Source organism: Urocampus carinirostris, chromosome 13 (genome assembly GCF_059441175.1).
Source record: "Urocampus carinirostris isolate Australia breed hairy pipefish chromosome 13, RoL_Ucar_1.0, whole genome shotgun sequence".
In the NCBI taxonomy this organism is placed as follows: Eukaryota; Metazoa; Chordata; class Actinopteri; order Syngnathiformes; family Syngnathidae; genus Urocampus; species Urocampus carinirostris.
The window spans coordinates 30,833,019-30,857,728 of NC_142361.1; the positions used below are offsets into that span (position 1 = coordinate 30,833,019).

At 39.6% G+C, this 24,710-nt stretch overlaps 2 protein-coding genes and 1 pseudogene across 2 annotated transcripts; 2 read left to right on the forward strand and 1 right to left on the reverse strand.

The window, feature by feature from the left end:
* The first annotated feature begins 613 nt into the window (after positions 1–613).
* fbxo28 (F-box protein 28) lies at positions 614–10,583 on the forward strand. The gene is made up of 5 exons (XM_088351289.1): positions 614–834; positions 5,235–5,344; positions 8,444–8,582; positions 8,846–9,041; positions 9,772–10,583. Exons 1-5 carry the CDS (start codon positions 646–648, stop codon positions 10,245–10,247), a joined length of 1,110 nt encoding a protein of 369 aa, XP_088207415.1. The 5' UTR covers positions 614–645; the 3' UTR covers positions 10,248–10,583.
* Positions 10,584–12,686: 2,103 nt separating this feature from the next.
* Positions 12,687–24,710, forward strand: polr1c (RNA polymerase I and III subunit C). The gene is made up of 9 exons (XM_088351181.1): positions 12,687–12,773; positions 13,580–13,651; positions 14,588–14,695; positions 15,781–15,913; positions 17,065–17,196; positions 17,339–17,491; positions 23,824–23,973; positions 24,106–24,222; positions 24,564–24,710. The coding sequence occupies exons 1-9, from the start codon at positions 12,702–12,704 to the stop codon at positions 24,680–24,682; spliced, it is 1,056 nt and encodes a 351-aa protein (XP_088207307.1). The 5' UTR covers positions 12,687–12,701; the 3' UTR covers positions 24,683–24,710.
* Positions 19,357–20,165, reverse strand: LOC148354305 (general transcription factor II-I repeat domain-containing protein 2A-like; annotated as a pseudogene).

Sequence of the window (24,710 nt, forward strand, 5' to 3'; positions counted from 1 at the left end):
AGATAATGGATGGATGGTTTCTCTGGTAGGGCGGGACGGCGGCTGAGTGGTTCGCGCGTCCGCGGCACAGTTCTGAGGTCGTAGGATCAAACCTTCCTGTGTGGAGTTTGCATGTTCTCCCCGTGCTTGCGTGGGTTTTCTCCGGGCACTCCAGTTTCCTCCCACATTCCAAAAACATGCATGTCAGGTTAATGGCCGGTCCAAATTGTCCCTAGGTGTGAATGAGTGAGTGAGTTGTCGGGACCCTACTGTGAATAAGCGGTGCAGATAATGGAAGGATGTTTTCTCTGGTGTTTTTGAAACTTCTCACACAGGATGCACAGATTAAAAATCTATTCCGTGGTGCTCCTTCCCTCCCTGAAACCTACTGTTCTTCTACTAGAATCTTTTAAGCCCCGTTGTTTCATGTGTGCTTTAATTCTTATTGAAATTAGGCTCTGTACTCTATTTATTTTTTATGTCTTTTTCAATATCCGAAGTAGATTGAACGAAAGGTACACGGACCACTTCTCTCTCGTACCACAAATAATAGTTGGACAACTTGTTCTACACTAGTGAAAGTATATTAGTACGGTATTAGGAAGTCGTAAGAGGAAAAATAAGTAGTCTTGCACGTCATATCCGCCTACCCAAGCGGCGATTAAAATGGCTACTAACGTGGAGCAAATAGATGGCCGCGTTGGTACCTTGCCTGTAGATGTTGTGCTTCTCAAACAACCAATTCTTGCAGTGGATCAAACGCATCAAAACAACCCTCTTTTAGGATTACCTATTGTTGCCATCGAAGCAATCCTCAATTTTTTGTCCTATGATGAAATCAGTGTGCTCCGCTCGGTAAGAACAACAAAAGCAAGCCTGCAAAACATTATTATGTTCATGATGTTGATAATGATGATAACGATTATTGGTTGTTGACATGGTGACAGTATTAATAGTGTTGCTACTATTAGTAAGGATGCCATTAAACTAGTGAATAACAATGTAGATTATAATAATGAATTAGGTTGTCACGGTAAGAACTTCTTTTATGAACAAAATTCGTTGATGTCAGAATTTTGGGGTCAGCATAGAATAAACGTAGTTGTCATCACACTGTGTTTATTACGAATGCATTTTCAAAGATAGTTGTACAGTTTTTTTGAAAAGAATGGCATTTTTTCCTGTAGTTATTAATATGTAATAATATGTAATAGCCAGGGTTGGGTAGGGTTACTTTAACTTGATTACTTTCAATTACTTTTGGATTATTCCAATACCATATTAGCTAATAAAAGACAAAAGAAACTAAATATGAATAAAATTATGACTCATAACACGTGGTAAGCGTTCTCTCCTGGCTTTGATCTCTTTGATCTCCGGCAAAACTAAAAATGCGACAGAAACAAAATGAAAATAAATCCAAACAGCTTGCCAACATCATTTTTGCCGTTCCATGTATTCCGTTTCTCCCCAAGCCTGCACAAAATTTAGTCATTTTATTCATATTTAGTTTCTTTTGTCTTTTATTAGCATATTTGGTATTGGAGTAATCCAAAAGTGATTGAAAGTAATCAAGTTAAAGTAACCCTACCCAACCCTGGTAATAGCGTCTTTCATATCGTGTCAAAAACATTGGAAACCATACTTGTCAATTATAAATGAGCCTAACATTTAGGACCTAGATCCTACAAATCAAGATTTTTGTATTAAATTTGTATTATTTTATTGTTTTTTTAATGTCTAAAAAATACTTACTGAGAATGTTGAAAACTCTTTTACCATCATCGTGCATTAACATGTGTGGAGATCTTTTGGTTCGATTATTTATGTCAAATATCCTTACCAAGACTGCTAGGTCCTTGTTATACTTCTTGGTATTTTGATAATTTATGCCTTTGTACTCATGGTGCTATATTAGAAGTATAGTTCCAAAATATATCATATGTCAAGAACCAGAACAGGATCAGGCCCCATTCGCGTGACATTCTCACACAAGCCTTGTATTCTATGGGAAATGGGGAGTCATGCACGTTAGGCAGCCGGTCTGGCGTGGAAAGACAGGAAGCCAGAGACCGACGCGACCGATTCCAATTGCCCGGACAGGAAGGGACAGGCAGGATAGATAACGAATCAGGATATTGAAAATTAACAGGAGAAACTAGACGGGAACGAAAACTGGAGAAAATAAAAAACAGGACAAAAATAAATGGAAACAAAACTTGAAACCAAAATTAATCAGGACAAAATAAACGGTAACAATACCGGACAGGGAATACCAACAGGAAACCGGACCCAGTCGAAACCCACGTCTTGCGGGGCAGAGGTTCATTGATGGACTCACAAAGGAAAAATGAGAGCACTGAGGATGAAAGCCAATCTGTCAATGAGTCGCAGCTGGCGCCACACGGGCGGGGCCAATTCGGCGCCATGGCAACCGGGACAATCATATGCTATATAATGTAAATTTTATAAGTCCATACACCTAAACGGATCTTTATTTGAATTAAAATATCTGAACAGCCACAAAACAATGAAACAGCCACAGAATAACAAATGCTGACCAACACAGGACTGTTTCGTAAAATTAAGATACTGTAATAAAGTTTGTTTTATATTTCTATATCTATTATTACGGCAAAAACTCATATCTAGTGTCAAAGTATTGAAATATCACTAAAAGGTTACACTAGTAGGCTGTAAGCCATAATCCGTTCACGGATATCTCAACTCCAGAGGGTCTTCGGGGCACGGATTCCTGTGGTGTGTCTTGGGCAAGTACACGTTGGCAGAGCCCATCTCTCCCTCCTGGCTGTTTGTGGCCCCACAATAATCAGCAATATATACAGATTTAAGGCTTGCCATGTTTCAGTGGATTTGTAATGAATCCAGAATTGTTGATGTTTTTGTTCTTTTTAATTGGATTACAGTAATTGAGAAACTATCAAAAATATCTTAATTTTCTTAAATGGCCCTGTACCGTGAGGGAACCTTTTGTCTTACTATGGTTGCCATAGTAAGCTGTCAATCCAGCTCGGAACTGGCAGCGCCATATGGCATCGCCAAATTTGGTGTGGCATAAAACGAGGGGTAGGGAACCTATGGCTCGGGAGCCATATATGGCTCTTTTCATGAGTACATATGGCTCCGAAATAAAATGTAACTATTACACATCTCTCTGTAGCGTTCCAAGGTCAACTGATTTCATCCCGATTTTGGTCCATATAAAGCCGAAGCAACTTAAGTCAGAACTTCAATAAGAAACCATTTAAACTGATAAATAAAAACGCTGGCAAACGACTATGATTGGGTGAGCAGTACAGGTGGGCGGATCCCTGCACTCAGTGCAGTCTAAACCGAAAGTGAATATAACAATATGCTTATCGTTTGCAGTAATTTCTGACATTTTTACAAAAGAACTTTGCATGCTTGTTTTGAAACTGTTATTAAGGACAAATTTCATGAGAAAAAAATGCCTCAACACTCTTAACTTAAGGTGAAAGACAAATTGTAAATGGCATATTTACATTGATTTGGGACACAGGATTTGGCATTATTATCATTCCATACATTTGATTAAATCATCAAATGACACACAGTGAAATAAAATGTGCTGAAGAATTAGCTTTTGTCTCGAGCGTGTTTGGCAGTTTTTTCAATTTTGTCTGAAAATATATGATGTGGCTCTCTCAATTTTTTTTAAAACATTTTTTGCTTTTAAGGCTCTTTGGTTCAAAAAGGTTCTTGACCCTTGCATAAAACAAAGTAGCATTTGTAAGCGTTCCATGATTTCAATGATCGGCCTGGTTAGGGCCCATGGGAATGATGTAGTAGTCTTTTGGCAAGGTCACAGTAATTCCCCCCCAAAATACCATCAGTGTATTAGTGGGATACGTGTCACTCCCTGAGAATATTGAAACATGCATGTAGGGTAAATTATATGCAAACAATAAAGATTACATATAAACAGTTAGAATGTAAAACAATATTGTGACCATTCCTGATGAAAAGGATATTACATTTTATTTTTAGAGGTGATTGTGTCTGCAGCAAACAGTCTACCATCAGTGTGTCAGGACCAGAACGGAGACAGGACCCACTTGCGTGGCGTTTCTCACAAGTTTTATTGGAAGAAAGAGAAAGGGTTGCGCCCACCATCCGGTGATTACTGGACGCGGGAAGCAGGTTGCTCTGAACGCGGAAGTGGATCTTCCATGGCGAGCAATGGTGGTGTCGGGAACGGAAAACGAGTCAGTAGCCAGGACAGGAGAGCAAAAACGTGGTCGGAAGCGATTCATAAGTCAGGAAGGGAGAATAGACGTGGTCGGGGATAAAAGGAGGTAGAAAGCCGGGACGGGAGAGTAGACGTGGTCAGGATCAAAAACGGGTCGAAGCCGGGGAACAGACGGGAGCAAAAAAAACAGGTGGGAGTCAGGATCGAAAAAGGCTTGCCTAGTGTTAACTGAGGTTTGCAGACAGACTGACAAAAAGGGACAGATAGGAGTGGGTATAAATAGGGACAGGGAGCCAATCAGAGTCCGAGGATGTTGGCGCCAAAGGAACGGGCACAGGTGAATCCCATCGGCAATCATGACACAGTGACTGGCTACACATGAATGTGTTTGTCGAACTATCTTTTTTCAAGTTTTTTCACGGTTGCCATGGCGTCCAATCGGCTCCTGCCGTGTGGCGCCAGCTTCTGTCACGGTTGCCAGGGCGCCCAATTGCTCCCGCCCATGGACACCAGCTGAGAATCGTTGACAGATTGCTCCCTGTGACTACTTAAACGCTGTCTTGTGAGTCACCAGGGGTCGGAGCGTCTGCGAAACTCTGTTTTGACACGTCAAGCCCGGAGAATCTCTGTGTTTCCTGTGTTTTTGCTCTTGTTTTGCCAAGCGCTGTGAATCTCTGTTTTTTTCCTGCGTTTTTGCTCCTGTTTTGCCTTCGCCACGATCTGTTTGATTTTGACTACTTCCGCGTTCCGAGCAATCTACTCCCCTCGACCAACGATCTCCGGATCGAGTGCGCTACTTTCTCTTCTCCCAAATAAACTGTAAGTAACGTTACGCGAGTGGGTTCTGCTCCCTGTCCTGGTCCTGACAAGTTTGTTGTATTTGGAGGGTATACATTTCATTAAGATATATACAGTAATTGACACACTTGTATCGAGGATGAATCGCCCACCCCCCCAAAAAGGGAGTGAGCATGTTCCTGCCCTAAATAAGAGCAGCATTTAGTTGTACATTTTTTTCCTCCAGGTTTGCAAGCGAATGGATATGATCTGCCAACGTGTTCTCAATCAGGGTTTCCTTAAGGTGGAGCGTTATCACAATATGTGTCAGCGGCAAGTCAAAGCTCAACTTCCCCGGTAAGTCTCATGGAGAGAAATGCAGGAAGGACTCGTTTTTTTTATGATCATTTTTTATAATATTTTAATGGCAAGTGGGATTTTTGCTTATATTTCTGCAGTGCAAATGTATTTTCTCGGTTTTAACTAACTTCTTCACATTGTTGGGAATTAAATATTAAAATGTATCGTTTACCAAATTGTTCGAATTAGTTATCTGACTCCATTAATCAAACACAACCTACATTCACCCAACAATGCGCGCTCATTTCTTGATGGAAAAGATGAACAAGAATAGCCGACATTTTCACACGGGGGCAGATTTAATTTCATTAGCAATATAATTAAGTGTACTCCATTGAAAATGGCCGAATTAGTCGAATTAGTTTCTGGGAAGCCTTCTCCCTCAAGTCCTCCAGCCTTTTTCTCTCGGCCCACGTCTGCCCACAAGAAGGCGTCTCGACTCCTCCCATGGGTGTGCCAAGGAAGCCCCCCTGGGCCTCGCGATGTCTGGAAAACTCAAAACAACACCGAGCGTTTCTACGTCATCAGGGCCTTGTTCTCAAAACATCGCCTGCCGTCCTCCGTCAGAGTCCTGTCATCAAAATTCCCTAGTCAAAATATTCTGCATTTGGAACGGCGTGACCTGTCATTGAACTATAGCCTACTCTGTGAAAATCTTCATTGCACTCAATAAATGTAACTTGTATTCAATCGTAAAAAATCCTTTGTAGTCAAATGTATAAAATCCTTCAACATGCAAGAATCCACCTCATTTTTGTATTTTGGGTTGGGTTGAATCCCTTAACCACTAAGGTTGTAGTGGCACCATTTTCTATGGTGTGTCTTGGGCCAGTACAGTCTGGTGGCGCCTAACCCTCTCCAGTCCAACAAATGTTTACATCCGGGAATCTTTCGCGTGTTATGGGAAATGTGCAAACCACTGCACTACAGTGCTGATTGGAAATCCTTTCTGTTCACTTGCTTTGCATCGTACACATTTCTCCTCGTACTATACGATGAAGAGTGCATCATAATTAAAGTATTTGTTTAGGTGTGTCATTGTATTTTATGATATTAACGCTGAGGAAACTATCACACACATTAGCATTAGCATACGTAGAAAACTAAGCCTTCTTTGCTATTTCTAATAGCGTGTGACTTAGGGTTTGTGTTTTCCACCTAATTAAGCGCATTTTGTTTGTAATTCGACTTAAAAGTATTTATAAAATGGGATAAAGGGAGGTAAAATGTGAAACTCCTCTCTTGCTTTTTCAGTTTTAGATGTGGCAAAGGGGCAGTGTGTATTATTTAACCACTTCATGTTGCTGTTTTGTGTTGTACAACTGAAAAACGTGAGCTAAAAAGCAGATGGAAGATTAAGAATCAAATTGACCAAACTTAACCATTTGTCTTATTGTCCGACCCATTTTTTTATCTTTTTAAAATGTTCTTTTATATGATACTCCATGAATTTTTTTTTTTTTTTTTTTAAATCAGTATTGTTTCTTTTAATATATGTCACGGTCGCCAATTGGCCCTGCCCGTTTTGCGCCAGCTGCGGCTCGTGATTGGCTTCCCGCCTATTTAAGCTCAGTGCTCTCACTCACCATTTGTCAGTCCGTCAACAAACCCCTGCACCCGGAAGACGTGTCTTTTAACTCTGTCCGGTTTCCTGCTTGTGTATCCTGTCCGGTATCGTTCCCGTCTATTTTGTCCTGTTTGAAATCGGTCTCCAGTGTCTGGTATCGTTCCCATCTATCTGGTCCTGCTGCAATCGGACTCCAGTCTCCATTGTCTGGTATCAATCCCGTCTGTCTCGCTCTGCCTGTTACCTTGCTACAATCTCCAGTATCGGGTATCGTCCCTGTCTATCTCGTCCTGTGTGGTATCGTACTCCAGTCTCCAGTGTCTAGTATCGATCACGTCAGTCTCGTCCTGTCTGATATCTGTCTCCTGAATCTAATATCTATCCTGTCTGTCCCTCCTGTCCTGTATCGACCCCATCTGTCCGGTATCTGCTCGTGTAACTGGTATCGATCTCGTCAGCCTCTGGCTTCCTGTTGTTCCAGGCCAGACTGCTGCCTTACTACTTCCACCCAGCGATGGCTGAATCACTGGCATTTGTGTTAACGTGCATGACTGCCCAATTCCCGTAAAATAAAGCTTGTGTGAGAAAGGTTACGCATCTGGGTCCTCCTCCTGTTCTGGTTCTGACTTAATGTTTCAAAGTTTTTTTGTTTTTTTTTACCACTAAGGGGCACTAAATATTACACACTATCCTTTTCAAATGTAACGTATTATTTTGAAAAGGATATGGAACTTTATTAAAACAAATGACGGGAACTGAGTTTGGTAGAAAGGAAAAAATTAATTGAGATATTTCTGCAATGCTTTATTGTACCAGTACTTTTAGTGTTGTGGTTAACATAAGCGCTGTTAAGACTTAATCACTATTAATAAGGACTTAAAGTCATGCTTATTATAGTATTAACTTTGGCATTTTAACTGTTAACTTCATACAATACGAACTTACTAACGTCAAGACCAGAACGGAGACAGGACCCACTTGCGTTACGTTTTTCTCAGTTTTATTGGAAGAAAGGAAAGGATTGCTCCCACGATCCGCTGGTCGCGGGAAGCAGGTCGCTCTGAACGCGGAACTGGGACTTCTGTGGCGAGCGGTGGCAGTGTCGGGAACGGACAAAATGGGTCAGTAGCCGGGACAGGAGAGCAAAAAACGTGGTCAGGATCAAAAAACGGGTCGAAGCCGGGGAACAGACGGGAGCAAAAACAGGTGTGAGTCAGGGTTGAAAAAAAGCTTGCCTAGAGTAAACTAAGGTTCCCCGACGGACTGACAACAGGTGACAGAAAGGAGTGGGTTTAAATAGTGACAGGGAGCCAATCAGAGTCCGAGGCAATTGGCGCCAAAGGAGCGGGCATAGGTGCATCACATCGGTAATCATGACAACTAAAACTTATTTTAAATGCAGACCATTTACCATTTACCATCCTGTCTCCGTTTATTTATTATAGTTGATGCCGTGAAAATTTCCTCCAACCCCAAATCTTGTGATATTTAACATAGCATTTTGACCCTCTTTGTTTACCCATCCCTAGACGAGAGTCCGAACGGAGAAACCATTCGCTGGCCCGTCATGCTGACATACTTGCTGCTGTGGAGACGCGCCTCTCTCTCCTAAATATGACGTTTATGAAATATGTTGACTCCAACCTGTGCTGTTTTATCCCTGGAAAGGTCAGTTATGCAAAAGTTAAATAACGTGACATTATTTAATATTGTTTTTTCCTGCAGTACTCCACATTAATGGCAAGTAATTTCACAAATACTTAAGATTACATGTCAGGATGTAGTCCCCCATAAACTATGTGTATACTGTTTACATGTCCCTCGTCAAACGATTAAACGTGTGATTCCATCTCTGTGATTCCCAATGAAATTTTTGTTTAAAACGTATTGTTGATTTATAGCTGAAGTCGTCTTTTTTCTTCCCTTTTCAGGTCATTGATGAGATCTATCGTGTTCTCCGATATGTGAACTCCACCCGAGCTCCGCAACGAGCTCACGAGGTTCTGCAAGAATTGAGGGACATCTCCTCCATGGCAATGGAATATTTTGATGAAAAAATTGTTCCCATTCTAAAAAAGAAGCTTCCTGGAGCCGACTTGTCAGGGCGCCTCATCGGTTCTTCCCCAGGTAGTATTCTTTTTTATAAAAGGTCATGAGATCGAACCTCCTGTGTGGAGTTTGCATGTTCCCCCCGTGCTTGCGTGGGCTTCCTCTGGGCACTCAGGTTTCCTCCCACATTCCAAAAACGTGCATGTCAGGTTAATTGGCCGGTGCAAATTGTCCCTAGGTGAGAATAATCGAGCGAGTGAGTTGTCTTCCTGTGTGCCCTGCGACTGGCTGGCAACCAGTTCAGGGTGTCCCCTGCTCTCTGCCTGAAGATAGCTGGGATGGGCTATAGTACCCCCGCGACCCTACTGAGGATAAGCGGTGCAGATAATTGATGGATGGATGGATGTTGTAGAAAGGGGCAGCTTTCAAGAACCGTAGTTAGATTTGTAACTTTCATTTTTCTCGTGCTTCGCGCACTTCAGGAATTTGGCGACTGAGCGCCAAAATAGCAATTCAAGTATCAAACATGTATGATATTTTATGCCAGTTACGCCGAGCCGTATTCCTCCCAAAAGTGCCGCAGCACACCTGATGCCAAAAGCAAAATGCAGATCACAAAGGCTTTTGAGTTTTTCCTTGCCCTCATGTTGGTTTTAGATCAGGGGATGGTGTCATAATAGTCTGTAGTTTGCAATAGTCTGGTGTTTGTGCAGCCCTTTTAGACTCTTTGTGATTAAAAGCTATACAAAAAAACATGACTTGACTTTAGTTTTAACAAACAGAACCATAATTTATTTTGTCCTTTCAGTGGCAGGCCCTTCAAATTCCCTTACCACCATGTCCTTGCTGGCCAAGAACGCCCCATCCCGCTCTGAGATGACCAAGGTGAAGAAGCAGGTGAAGGTCAACGGCGCATACGTGACCGTTTTGCGGCGAGAGATGCAAGAAATTCGCCTCAAGCAACTGGAACAGCAGAAGCAGCTGCAGGACCAAGAACAGAAACTGCTCGAACAAAGACATGTCATCGGCGAACAGAACGTCCGCCTCGCCGAACTGGAACACAAACTCCGCGAAATCGTGGACAGTACCACAAATCGAGCATCCGTGCCCTCGACATCCCATAATGCGACGGTGGGCTCGGCTGCTTCCGGTCTTGCCGCCATAGGATTAGGAAGTGACAGAGGTGAAGTCTCCTCTTCAGCCAGAGAGATGTCGTCGCTGAAACGCACCAGGAAGAGCTCGGATCTTTTACGGAAGTCAAAACGTTTGTGTAGCAAGAAATGAGACCGTGTTATTTAAATATTTGTTTGTTTGTTCGAAGATCGGACGGTTTGCTTATTCTTTTATCTTCGTTCTTTTTCGCTTCGTTGTTATGGAGTTAGCCTGAAAATGATGTAAATATTCGTCACACTTCATAATTCATCTCGGCTGTACTGATAAACGACACCATTTTTTTCTGTCTTGTCTGTCCAGGATGTTTAAAAGTTATGGGTGTGGTTGTTAAACCCCCTCCAAAACTGAATAAAAAATATTTCAGAAAATACAAGACTGTCTCCAAAAATTACAATATTGTGATGATTATTTATTTTCTTTAATGCGATTAAAAAGACATGAAAATCATACATTCTGGATTGATTACAATTTAACTGAGATAATACACTTATTTTTTGTTTTAATAATCGAGCAGCACTGCGGCGCAGTGGTCAGTGCATGTGTGGCACAGTTCTGAGGTCATGCGATTGAACCTCCTGTGTGGAGTTTGCATGTTCTCCCTGTGCTTGCTTGGGTTTCCTCCGGGCACTCCGGTTTCCTCCCACATTCCGAAAAACATGCATGTTACAGTGTTCATTTTACCTGTGAAAAGTGATGGGTCCCGGGGACTCGCATGCTCAAAAATCTATGGGTCCCAACAGAGATCTATGGGTCCCCAAAATTTAGTGTTATCGAGGTTGACATTGTAAATCGGCGACAAATATATGATATAAATCTATATATTCATTCAGCTTTAATCATCACAGTTTATTGGTAATACAAATCAGGTCAGATTTTTCAGTTCACAACAATATTGCACATTATTCAAAATAATATTGCTGAAATAATTATATTAATCTATATTTTCTTTCAGTTTTAATCATCACAGTTAATTGATAATACAAAGCAGTTATCACTTCAGATTTTTCACTTCAGATATTCTTCGTGGTTTGCTGTCCCACCACAGTTGTAATGCCTTCTCAAGGTCCAATCCATTATCATCCTCCTAATAGCATAACCAGGAATATAATTGAGTCCATTTTGGCAGAAAAGTCCTTGCTAGGAGTATTCTTTTGATTGTTTGTTCACACGTGTTTTCCTTGCCTTCGCGATCTTCCGAAGAATTTCTCCGCCGTTTTTTTGTGCCGGAATTATTACCGTTGTTATCACTTTCTGCATTAAGTTTCGATTTATTACTGACACTGAAGAAATTACCAATTTTGTGTTGATTTTCACCTAATACTAACTTTTTTCGGAGGCATACTTAGCCTTCACCTTCCCTCGACGACAACCACCACAACAATGACGTAATCTCGAAACAACGAGATCTCGTTTGCCGAGATCGGCATGCAGACGAAAACTCAAAACGCGAGACCAAAACAACAATGGCGGATCTGCCTGACGAAAAGTTTGGAGTGCGGTAAATCTTTGTTTGAAAAAAAATGTAATCGGGTAAAAATTACAATTTTGTGTTAAAAAAGTTGCGTCCCGGGGACGCACGTTGACTTGACACTCTGCGTCCCTCAGCAAAAATGATGCATCTAGGACGCAGGCAGACGAGAACACTGATGTTATGTTAATTGGCCGGTCCAAATTTTCCCTAGGTGTGAATGAGCGAGTGAGTTGTCTGTCCCTGTGTGCCCTGCGACTGGGTGGCAACCAGTTCAGGGTGTCCCCTGCTCCAGCACTCCTGTGACCCTACTGAGGATAAGCGGTGCATATAATGGATGGCGAAAACTCAAATATTCCATCTCAAAACGTTGGAATATAATAGTATACTAGCAAGCTGCAATACAGAAAATAAATCTCACACTATTCTAATTTTCTAAAATAGTATTTTTCATGTACAACGGGTCTCAAACCTGATGTTGGGCCTCATTTTTTTTTCAACAAGAAAATGATTAAATTTACCTTTGATATTAAATATCATTATTTTTTATATAGAAAATACGTTTTTAAATAAAAATTGAGAATGAATAAGGAAATAAATAAACCAGGAAATATTACATATGTGAGTCTTAAAATTGAATTATTATAATTCCGATTTTAATGTGTGTCTTGAGCCTTTAATTTTCTGTACAGAAACTGGACTGACCATGGCTTCTTGGTAAATAATTTACCATAACATTTCTGTGAGGTGTGACAAAGCAAAATAAAATGAAACATGTTTAACACAGTGCAAAAACGTATTGAAAGTTATATTCGAAGTGCATCCACTGCTTTAGTATAACTTGTAACGATACTCAACTAGTTTATTGGTTTTGTCATGGCGTTTAGTGTTTTTTATCATTTTTATTGGCATTGGAGAAATTTAAAATTTGTGTTCTTTTCCACGCAAAAAAATAGAAATGTGCAAACTATTTTACAGATTACGTCACTTTTCCCTTTCTGTATGAGTAGTCCACATACACCCCATTCCGGTAGGTGGCGATAATACACCATTTTCAATTGCCCTATATAATAACAAAAGGACGAAGTAGAAGGAAAATGTCGGGCATCAGAGAAAACGTGGAGGAAGTCCGTAATCGGGTTATTTTAAGTGAATTTTGCGTGAGAAATGTAAGTTAAAGTCTGACGATTTATTATATATGTCAAAATAAAATTGCATTTTAATTTTTGTTCCGAAAGAGTATTACATTGTTCCAATTTGCAGTACTGTACAGACTGATGAGCTAATCAAAACAGTCTTAAATGGATTAATTGTGTTATAATTCAGAATTGGAATTTAAATTCTATTATGCGACTTGCATCCCTTCAGCTAATGTTATTTTAACAATAATTCACTTTTTCGATATTACATTGGGGAAAACTGCGCGTTCATAGTTGAAGACTTACAACAAAAATGTTTTTTACAACAATATGCAAATGAACAGGGTTGGGTAGGGTTACTTTAACTTAAAAACTTTCAATTACTTTTGGATTACTCCAATACCAAATGTGCTAATAAAAGACAAAATAAACTAAATATGAATAAAATGATGACTCACAACACGTGGTAAGCTTTCTCTCCTGGCTTTGATCTCTTTGATCTCCGGCTAAACTAACATCAAATGCGACAGAAACAAAATGAAAATAAATCCAAACACCTTGCCAACATGATTTTTGCGGTTCCATGTATTCCGTTACTCCCCAAGCCTGCACAAAATTTAGTAATTTTATTTATATTTAGTTTCTTTTGTTTTTTATTAGCATATTTGGTATTGGAGTAATCCAAAAGTAATTGAAAGTAATCAAGTTAAAGTAACCCTACCCAACCCTGCAAATGAATAGTGCAATGAATGATTTAACACCGTTTCTATGCATCTTTAAAATGCGGGTTGTTTACGTCACTTTTTAGTGTCTCTTATTTAATCTGTTTAATCTAGGTTCATACAACCGACTTCCCAGGAAACTATCCTGGCTTTGACGACAGATGGGATATGAAGAAATTCCAAAAGGTATCTATTCCTGTATCTGTTTTACAAACACATTTAGAGGTATACCTTTAAAAAGTACTAGATTTTAAGACTTGAATTGTCTTTATTGTCATTGATAACAACGTAGTGATTATTAACAACGATATTAAACGTGGCACTCCGGTATAAACAAGTGGTTACACAGACTTGAAAGAGTAAACAGGATTTTTAAAAAATGTAAGAATAAAATAGTGCTTATAGACTGGCCAAAGTTGGAAGTGCATCAGAACAATAATGCAATTAAAATAATGAAATGACATCAGCAGCAACATATTTCATTATTCAGCTAAATTTAGATTCAAAGTGTTGATTGTCAAATGCACAGAAAAGAACCACGTTTCCATGCACAATGAAATTCTTACTTTTCTGTCCACACAGTTGCCAGCATAAAAAAAGAAACTAAATACATGTATACATGAAAGAATATTATGAATATTGAAAAGATAAAATACTCAAAAAGAGTTAAGGCAATAAAGATAAAAAATAAAAATAAAACACAGTTGAAAGTGACTGTAGTGCAAGAATGGTCCAGTTCAAAGTGTCTGCAGTGTAATGTTCGATCAGCAGTCGTTTAAGAGTCTGATGGCAGAGGGGTAAAAAGAGTTTAGACGAGTGTCCTGCATTTCACACTCCTGTACCTCCATCCTGAGGACAAAAGTGTAAACAGTCCGTGTTGTGGGTGGGTGGGGTACTTAATGATGGAAGCTACCCTCCTGTGGACTCTGCGGTGGTATATGCTCTGCAGAGACCTAAATGTCAGGTATAACATGTCATAACAGATTTAAAGCTATGGAAGCTGACAGTAAAGGTTTCCCTCCTCTTTTTTTTAGAAATTCTAAACTGTAGTAGAGGACAATCGCAAATCAGCTCTTTTACCACTTAACAGAAATTAAGTTATGAGTGTACTGTGTTTTGCAGAACTTTAGAATTGATATTGGACAGCTCACTGATGACCTGATGGAATTTGACATGGTGGGGATCGATGCAGCCATCGCCAACGCCTTCAGACGAATCTTACTTGCAGAGGTTGGTTTTCGATCTGTATGCGATTGTGTGACCCCATCTGAAATAAATACCTCGGATCAAAAACACACTATTGGGTGGCATTAGCTCAGGAGATAGGGCACTCGTCTAGGGATCGAGAGGTCTCCGGTTCCATTCCCGGCTCCTCCGTGTTATATGTCGAAGTGTTCTTGGGCAAGACACAGAATCCCTAATGCCCCCGATAGCAGGTAGTTGCTTTGCATGGCTGATGCTGCTATATGTTAGTTAGTGTGTAAAAGGGAAAAGTGTAGCACACTGTAAAGCACTTTAGGAGGTCTTCATTGACATAAATCGATATATAAATGCAAATTATTTACATTAGTCTGGCTTTAATTGTGAAAACTGAAACACCCTGCACTAGTTCTTGCTATCACTTGGGGTTTACTTTCTGATCCATGGAAGGTTATATTTTTCTAATTGATACAGTGTTAATGTCTATTATACACCTTCTTTTTTTGCACTGAATTTACCTACTTCATATCTTTCTAATTTAATTGCCCCCTATGTTCCGGAAAACGCTGTTTAAAAAAAATAATAATAAAAAATCTTGCCCTCATGTAGGTCTCAGATCAGGGGATGTTTTAACGGTGGTCTGTGCAGACCTTTGAGACTTTTTGTGATTAAGGGCAATACAAATAAGCAAGTCTTGACTTGACTTCAAATGAATACATACAGTCAATATATTGTAATTCATATATATATATATATATATATATATATATATATATACATATATACCACAGCCATATCCCCCTAGTGGGAGGTGGCTAGAGTCATTTCTGACTCTTTTTGGGAGATTGATTCAGAGGAGGGGATTCCCAGCCCCCTCGCTCAACCCAACTGAGGTGTTGGGAGTCATTAGGTGACCAAACCCCCCAATTCCAACCCCTAATGCTGAACGCCAAGCAGGGAGGCAACGGGTACCAATGTTTAAGTCTTAGGTATAACTCGGCCGAGGCTTGAACCACAACCTCCCAGTCTCGGGGCGGGCGCCATACCCCCAAGGCCACCGAGCTTGTAATTTATGAAAAGAAATAGATTATTTCTCCCTCTGATTGTGCATCCAGGTGCCGACCATGGCTATTGAAAAGGTTTTTATTTATAACAACACATCTATCGTGCAAGATGAAGTGCTGGCACAGAGATTAGGCCTCGTACCCATCAAAGCTGATCCTTTTCTGTTTGAGTACCGAAGTTCTGGTAAGACCTTATATAATTTTTGAAATGCATAGAAAATATGAGACTGTGAAAGACTTGTTTGAAAAAAATATCATGTATCAATGTCCAGTGGCCCCTCTACAGGGTTAATTAGTACCCGGATCGTGCTTGTATCTACAATTTCTCCCATCTCAAACAAATGTTCCCCATAAGAAATAACTGAAAACCAAGTAATCTGTTCCTGGCCTCCCCAAATCATCCGAGTTAAGCCTAAATAGCTATGAAATACATTGTCCTGATCACCAACACATTAGAATAGAAATTGAATCTACAAATAGAGTAATAAGACAAATAGAATGATATTAACAAAATAAAATGTGAGTTGATTATGAGCACATACCATAGAGGAAGTCAGTGTTTGCTAACAATGATGTGTGCGTGGTGTCTGAGGAGTGAGCAGGATAGAAGAAACAACACAAGTGCGCGATATTAGATCTGTATGGCGGTATTTTCTGGAAATTCTCGTAACTTGGATTTTCTCTTGTAGGTCGGGATTTTGCCCGAAAAACATCTTGTATTGTTGTGTTTTATTGGAGTCGAGCTTGACATAAGGAGAACACGTTAGTTTAAAATGGGAAATTCCAGGCTTGTTTCTCCCGAGTTTAAATGTCAGCGAGTGTTGTTATTAATCGCCTTGGGCTGCTAAGTAATAACATTCTGCTCTGCGTGGAACAAGCGGTCAAGTCAGGAATTTGGATGTGTCAGGCTGACCCCAACAAGTTTCTTGGAAATTGTGTAACTTTGGAAAATCGAAAGGGGACGAAAACATTCTGAAAAAAACATTGTCGATTCCCAAAATGCATGCACATTGAGGAAAAAACAAGTGCGTCATCGCGAGGGAACGCGCTAAGTAACATGAGATGTTGTCTGAGGATATAAAAAAGCTGATTGTCTCTTAGACGAATGAGAACTCTGTTTTGGACTCTGACGAAGACAAATAAACGGCTCTCCCTCTCCCGCCAAGATCTTCCTGCATCTTGTTTTTATGTTTTGGGGTGAGGCAATAAGGTCTGCTCCGAAAGTATCTCAATTTTTTTTTAAACTAGAGTAGCTTGTAGGTAGAGGGGCCACTGACAGGAATTTTTTGCATAGGGTTTTTCATGAGATATCTGAAGACGGTTTTTTTCTTCCAGATAATGAGTCTACAGAGGAGAACGCTTCGGAAATCGACACAATTAAGTTAAGCCTGAAGATTAAATGTCACAGGAATGCTGGCGCCAGCAAAGATTCTTCTGATCCACGGGAACTCTATTTAAACAACAAGGGTAAGGTTTAGTGTTCCTACTTTATTTATTTTAGTGTTTCCTCTGCCAACAATAATGTGACAAAGTGAAAATTCTGTATCAGATGGTATGCATTAAAATTTAGTGATGCAGTTTTCCTGATTGACCTGATTTTGTTTTGTAGTCTACTCCAAAGATATAAAGTGGGTTCCAATTGGTAACCAGGCCGATGTGTTTGCGGACTTGAACATTGGACCAGTCCACGACGACATCCTTTTAGCGCTTCTCCGTCCGGGACAGGAACTTGACATCATCATGCATTGTGTCAAAGGAATTGGTGAGAAATAAAATTTATTCAATCCATTTTTTCACTTCACAACTGGTGTTTAAGGTCAACAAAAACATAGTGCCAGAAAACATCCAAAAAGTATTCATTTGGAAAGAGGGAAATTCTAACACAAGGGGCTGTAGTAAATTCAAAATGCCAAAGGTGAGAACTACCAGGAAAAGTATGTGTGTGTCTGTGTTTGGAGTCAAACTTTGGAACTATTTACAAGACGAGATCCAACAATGTCCAACTATTCACTTGTTCAAATTTAAATACAAAAAAACATTAGTGGCGGAATACAGAGGTGAAGAAAATGGGTTTTGAGTGATTCGAGAGATTGGAAATACTGCGTTTACAACTATGGTTTACTGCGTTGTTATTGTTGCTATTTTTATATCATAACTGTTATTATTAATATTATTGCTATTGTTGTTATTATCATTGATGTCACAGTGATGTTTGGTGACTAGTGGCATTATGACGTTGAGGGATGGGTACTACAATGATTAGTGTATAAAATAGGTAACTATCGTTATTATTATAATTGTTGATATCTGACCTATGTAATGTGTGTATCCTTGAGATTGTGTTGTATTTTGACACAAAAGAGGAGCTATCTACAGAATGTAATTAATAGGGAAGATGAAGGGGTAGCGAAAATAAGCGTCTGCTTCTTACTACCCCTTTTCGAACATGTTATGATAACATTTTTTTGTTGTTAAGTCTTTGTTTTTGTCCTGTTTTTATTTTAATGTTCGAAAGAAAGTTTTCATTCATTCGTTTCCAGGTTTTTTATCAATTAAACGTGCAAAAGTGGGGTTAGAAGTAAATAAATCATAGATTTAAAGTAGCTTCCAGTTAATGTAGCTAAATAATGTTTTTATATAGTTGACAGTTTTCATAGTGTTTAGTATTAAGGTGTAGTAACACAAGACACCTATCTCAGCTAACTAATTCCCTGCCATGAATGGCTATGGACGTCAAAGATCCATACAAACTAAGCTACCTGCCATTGACGCCTATAGACATCAAATATCCATGCTGCCTTAGGCCGCTTTACACATTATCAAATCAAATTTATTAGTAAAGCACTTAACAGTATTCAGCATACAACAATCTGACATCCCAAAGAGCAAGCTATACAGATTAAAAAGTACTGGGCCTAAAGTTGAACCTTGAGGAACCCCACATGTAACATCATGGGTTCTGGAGGAACATGCATTCATACTTACAAAGAAATGTCAGTCTATGACAGGGGTGGGCAATTAATTTTTATCAGGGGCCGCATGAGAAACCTGAATTGTGTCAGAGGGCCACCAACTTTCTTTCATTGTAAAATGCTCAAATTAAATATTTTGAATAGCTGATGCTGATAATCAGAAGAATATAGCACTCTGTAAATATTTATATTAGGCTATGTGAAATTGTGGTGTATTGGTTAAATAAGAAAAACAATCATTGAACCAGTGCAATTTATTTTTAACTTGTTAATTTCCACAAACAATAACTTGTAACGTTCTCCAACTCATGTTACCTCTTCAGTGAGAATAATCCAGTCTGTTCTGGGCTTGAACAAGGGCATTGGAATCTGGCGGAATGTCTGAAGTGGCTATGCGAAGGACAGCTGAGAGGTGGTCAACAGTCATAGAGGATCTATGTTTGGATTTATTAAACTTCATAACTGAGAATGTCTGTTCACAATGATAGGTAGATCCAAAGAGGACTAGGATCCTCTGAGCATGCTTCCTCAGGTGTGGAAAGTTCTCCTCTTTGAGGGAGTAAAAATCCAGCAGTGAGACTGACTTGAAGTGATCTGCCAAAAGTGTGTCAGACTGCAGATCTATGAGTTCCATCTGAACTTCACTTGGGGCATCATCCACACTGCAGTTGAAGGGAGAAGAGACCATGTGCATTTCACTCTCAAGAGTTTTGAAATCGCCTTGAAAACTCTGCATGCAATGTTTCTAACATGGTTGAGTACTTTTGGAGGTGATCGCCTGATCTTTTGGCTTCCTTAAGTGTTGGCAAGTGGGTCAGAATGTTGTCCTTCACTTGGCTTGAGAGAAGCTACAGTTTTCTCATAAAAGCCTTCACTGCACTGTACATCTCATGCACAAAAAGGCCCTTGCTCTGCAGTTTGACATTAAGTTCGTTCATTAGTGCGGTCACATCCACAGTGAATCCGAGGTCTGCCAACCAGTCTTCATCTGAAAGTTCTGAGACGTCATGACCTTTCTGAACACAGAACTCCTGAATCTGGTTTCTCAGGTCCCAGACACTTTTCAGAATTTTGCCAAGGCTGAGCCACCTAACAGTGCAGTGATAGCTTATGTCACCATGTTCAGCCTCATTTTCCTCCAACAAAGCAACAAACTGTCTGTGATTTAAAGCTCTCGCTCTGATGAAGTTAACTATTTTAGTGACAGAATCAACAACATGTTTCATTTTTAACACTGTCTTACACAACACTTCCTGATGTATGATACAATGCAAAAATGTCAATTTCTGATCAGGGTTCATTTCTGTCACTTTATCCTGCATTCTCTTTAAAAGTCCAACATTTTTCCCGGCCAGATTTGGACAACCATCTGTTGTCACACCTGCAAGCTTGTTCCATTTCAGTTCTAACATGTCCATACATCCATACATGCATTTACCTCTCTGAACAAGTCATTACCTGTGGTTGTCCCTTTTATTGACTGCAAGGATGCCAACTCCTCCGTGATTTGAAAGTCTGCGGTTATCCCACGTAAGAAGATGAGCAGCTGGGCGGTGTCACGTACATCGCAGCTCTCATTCAAAGCCAGAGAAAAAAAGTCAAAGTCCGCCGCTCTTTTCCTCAGCTGAAGCTCTAAATTTCCCGTGATTTCCTCAATCCGCCTCGTTACAGTGCGTCGGGAGAGTGAAACGTTCTCAAACGCGCCCTTTTTTCTGGGCACATCAGCTCAGCAGAGTCCAATAAACACTCCTTAATAAACTCTTCGTCGGAAAATGCCCTACTTTTTCTGGCGATTTTATGAGAAATTACATAACTTGTCCTGACGGCTGCATCTCTGGAAGTGTGAAGTTTAGTGAAAAATCCTTGTTGGGTTTGTAGTTTTGCTAGCAATGCATCAGACTCCCTTGCACGCTCTTCACCAGACAGGTTTCTGTATTCATCTTCATGCTTGGTCGTGTAGTGGCGATTCAAATTATATTCTTTAAACACAGCAACCTGTGTACCACAGACTAAGCACACTGCTTTACCTTTAATTTCTGTAAAGAAATATTTGGCAGCCCATGTCTTGTTGAAAATACGGCATTCGTTATCAACTTTTCTTTCCTTGGGGTGTGCCGACATCTTGAGGGTACCCTGGCGAACAGTATCACCTTCACTCACTCAAGTGAATACGCGCGTGAAGGCGCTACGTCTATGACGTGTATATGTAGTCAAAATAAAATTTCAAAATAAAAGTTTAATTTTTTTTATTTATTTATGGTGTTTATGATTGGTCTTACGCGGGCCGGACAGGGACGTACAAAGGGCCGGATGTGGCCCGTGGGCCGTAATTTGCCCAGGTTTGGTCTATGAGATAGGGACAAAACCAGTTTAAAACAGTACCAGAGATGCCCACCAGGTTTCTAATCTGTTCAATAAAATGTGGCTATCTAATGTCTCAAAGGCAGCACTGAGTTTAAGGAGCACCAGAACTGTGTGTTTATTAAAATCCATTTTATACCTTATATAATTTAAATAATTTAAAATGGCAGTCTCTGTAATTTGGTTGCTCCTAAAACCAGACTGAAATTTCTCAAATGTTGTTTTCTTCCTAAAAAAAAGAATTCAATTGGAAACCAATTATTCTAAAACTTTACTTAAAAACAGTAGGTCAGACACTGGACGGTGATAATTATAATAAAAACGCTTTAGTCTAAATTGCTCTTCTTGAGACTGGTCCTCACCACCGCCTGGAGAGAGCGATTGACTACATTTCAAATCTGTTCCTCAAAGAATCCATAATTGTCCCTTAAAGAGATGTGAGAATTGGATCTAAAAGGCAGGTTCTTAGGTTGATTTGGGGAAAAATCGACCAAGAATCCTCGCATCGACTAACCCAAAACCTTCTAGTGTTTCCTCATGTATGTAACATCCCACATGCCGACATTTCTTGTGTAAATACCATGTAAATTATAACTATAGCCTTATCCCCCCTTGTTTTATAACCTTATCTTCTCTGTTCCTTTATCTTCTTGGCTCATACCTCACTGTGAATGTGTAAAACAAAGTGGAGTGTCATGCCCAATTTCGTTGTCAAAATATGTTAACCCATTTTGTAACAATGACAATAAAGGTATATTCTATTCTATGTAAAATGTATTGTCCAGCTATTGTAGATTTTACATTCTGATGGGCTAGGAAGGAAAATTGAAGATCGAGCATTGTTCATTCTAACTCCACTAGGTGGTGCTCTCTGTTTAGATACAAAGGCTAGTTCAATGCATTTCCAGAGCATCTTTATAGATGAATCAACTGTTATATGAAAACCATTACATTTTAATCATTAAATCGGTTGATTGTTACAAATGTTAAAACAGTTACATCTTACCACTTTTTTGTATGGAGATTTATTTAAAGGATAGCATTGTCTAAGAAGTTTTTTTTTTTTTTGGTTTGAACAAATTTATTGACACTAAAAACAGAAAACAATCATGACAATCTCAACAGCAATTAAGCACATTCACAATATTATATTCCAATATTACGTTTTTAACAGCAAACACAAAGTGAGGTTTGAACAAACCTTCTCGAAAATCAAACATATTCACAATTTCATTATATAACATCTTTGTTAGTGTCAATAGATCCGTCCAGGCCAAAGTCGATTGTCCTCGGTCTGAACAAATCCACCGACACCAACAGCAGCAAAACACAGCCATCAAGCATATTCACAATTTTTTTATATTTGACAATATGACGTGACGATATGACGTTTTAACATTTTTTCTGACATTTTCAACATCAATTAAACAATTTCAGAGTTATTTTCTTTTAACAGTAGTTAACCAGCGTGTAAAAGGCAATACTATTGTGCAAGGACATAGCTCTGCCATCCCACCCTCCCAAGCAGCATTCTTCCAGTCCTCTGTGTACTGTTAACTTAAAATTGTTGCTTTTGAAAATGCTGCCAGGAATCCATCCATCCATCCATTATCTGCACCGCTTATCCTCAGTAGGGTCGCGGGGGTGCTGGAGCCCATCCCAGCTATCTTCGGGCAGTGGGCAGGGGACACTCTGAACTAGTTGCCAGACAGTCGCAGGGCACACAGGGACAGACAACTTTCTCACTCATTCACATCTAGGGACAATTTGGACCGGCCAATCAACCTGACATGCATGTTTTTGGAATGTGGGAGGAAACCGGAGTGCCCGGAGGAAACCCACGCAAGGCCGGGGAGAACATGCAAAGTCCACACAGGAGGTTCGATCTCATGATCTCAGAACTGTGCCACACACGCGCTAACCACTGCACCGCCATGCTGCGCTGGCAGGAATTTGTTTTTAAAAATCTGAAAATTCTCTTTTTATCCGTTCTTAAGTACCATTTTCAATATTTGGCAGCTCTGCCTTATTTTACTTGACGTGGCGAAGCTCACATTTTGGTATTTGTAACAAGAATGAAATAAAAATAAAGGATCTAACATTTCATCGGATAAAAATTGTGTGAATACTTTTTACTTAAAAAAATTGAAAAAAGGAACTTGATTGGAATCTTTTATAGTGCTTCAGTGCTACATTTTATACATAATAGCACAGTAGTCAGAAGTAGTGATACTCAGAAGTGTAATGTAGATACCAATAATATTATTAATTACATTGTTGTGTTAATGGACAAGAGGATAGTTTTTTTTTTTTGTTTTTTTTTGTAATAAATTGAATTTGGCTACAGGATTCAAATCATGACTTAAGGGGCATTGTATATTATTTAGCACCTCTAGTGATATAAAAAAAATAATAAAAAAACAATATTGATTTGAATTACAGGCAAAATATATAAACTATCATATTAAGGTGCATAAAAAAAATACGCGTAGGTATTTATTTTACATAACATGAGCCTCACCTATAGGGAGCTGACATGATTGTCTGCCATCTTGCTTCTACGGGTACCCCAAAAACACGAAACCTTGTGAAAGACTGAACCAAAAAAATGGATAAAATGGTGCGGTTTGGTCCCTTTGAGTCCCCATAGTTTGTATTCTTCCTTTGTGCTTTATAGTCCTCATTTTCAGTTGCCCTGCACAATACAGTGACATGTAGTCAAATATTGAACTCTTTTTAACTCTTTCTGTTCACTGAACAGGAAAGGATCACGCCAAGTTCTCTCCTGTGGCCACGGCAAGCTACCGCCTGCTGCCAGAGATCACGCTCCTTGAAACAGTGCAGGGAGAGAAAGCAGAACGTCTGAAACGATGCTTTTCAAAAGGAGTTATAGAACTGGAAAATGAAGATGGTAATTTTTCCTTGGACCTTAAAGCTATGAAAACTGAAAACACAGATAATTATTACACACTGGATGTTGGAAAATGATGCTCTTGTTTACTCCAACTGTTTACAACGTTTCTGTCTGTTTCCTTTTCTTTAGGCGACAAGGTCGCTAAAGTAAAGAATTGTCGCCTGGACACGTGCAGCAGAGAAGTTCTCCGTCATGACGACCTTAAGAATCTGGTGAAACTCGGACGAGTGCGAGACCATTTCATCTGTAGGTTTACGTAATCCATTTTCGTCCTCGTTGCGTGAACATGCTGAGGCTTGTGTGTTTGTGGTATTTGAATAGACTAAGGAGGGAACACCTAAATGCTACAAGCAGCTATCGTTTTCCATTGACGTGATGTACCTCCCAGTTTTACAACATACAACTTATTTTTTTCACACCATTTTGCCTCAAAATACATCAATATTTTGTCCCTACTGCATTTTTGACAAATATTTCTTCATAGTAATTAAAATCATAAAAGAGTTGAGCATGAAAAGAAAGAGGTTTTCCAATATATTGATAGTTCCTGATGTAATGATGATTTTCTTGTTTCTTGTTTTGAACAGTTTCTGTGGAGTCAACGGGAATCCTGCCCCCAAATGTCCTGGTCACTGAAAGTATAAAGGTCCTAATGGCGAAGTGTGAGAGATTCCTTAATGAACTTGACAAAACTGACCAAGAGTGAAATAATGTGAATAAATAGTATTACAGTT

Excerpts from the sequence above, each read along its gene's own strand:
- fbxo28 (XM_088351289.1), top strand. The coding sequence starts at position 646 with ATGGCTACTAACGTGGAGCAAATAGATGGCCGCGTTGGTACCTTGCCT. Across the intron at positions 5,345-8,443 it reads GTCAAAGCTCAACTTCCCCG|ACGAGAGTCCGAACGGAGAA; the intron begins GTAAGTCTCATG and ends ACCCATCCCTAG. Across the intron at positions 8,583-8,845 it reads GCTGTTTTATCCCTGGAAAG|GTCATTGATGAGATCTATCG; the intron begins GTCAGTTATGCA and ends TTCCCTTTTCAG.
- polr1c (XM_088351181.1), top strand. The coding sequence starts at position 12,702 with ATGTCGGGCATCAGAGAAAACGTGGAGGAAGTCCGTAATCGGGTTATT. Across the intron at positions 13,652-14,587 it reads ATATGAAGAAATTCCAAAAG|AACTTTAGAATTGATATTGG; the intron begins GTATCTATTCCT and ends TGTGTTTTGCAG. Across the intron at positions 23,974-24,105 it reads AGAACTGGAAAATGAAGATG|GCGACAAGGTCGCTAAAGTA; the intron begins GTAATTTTTCCT and ends CCTTTTCTTTAG.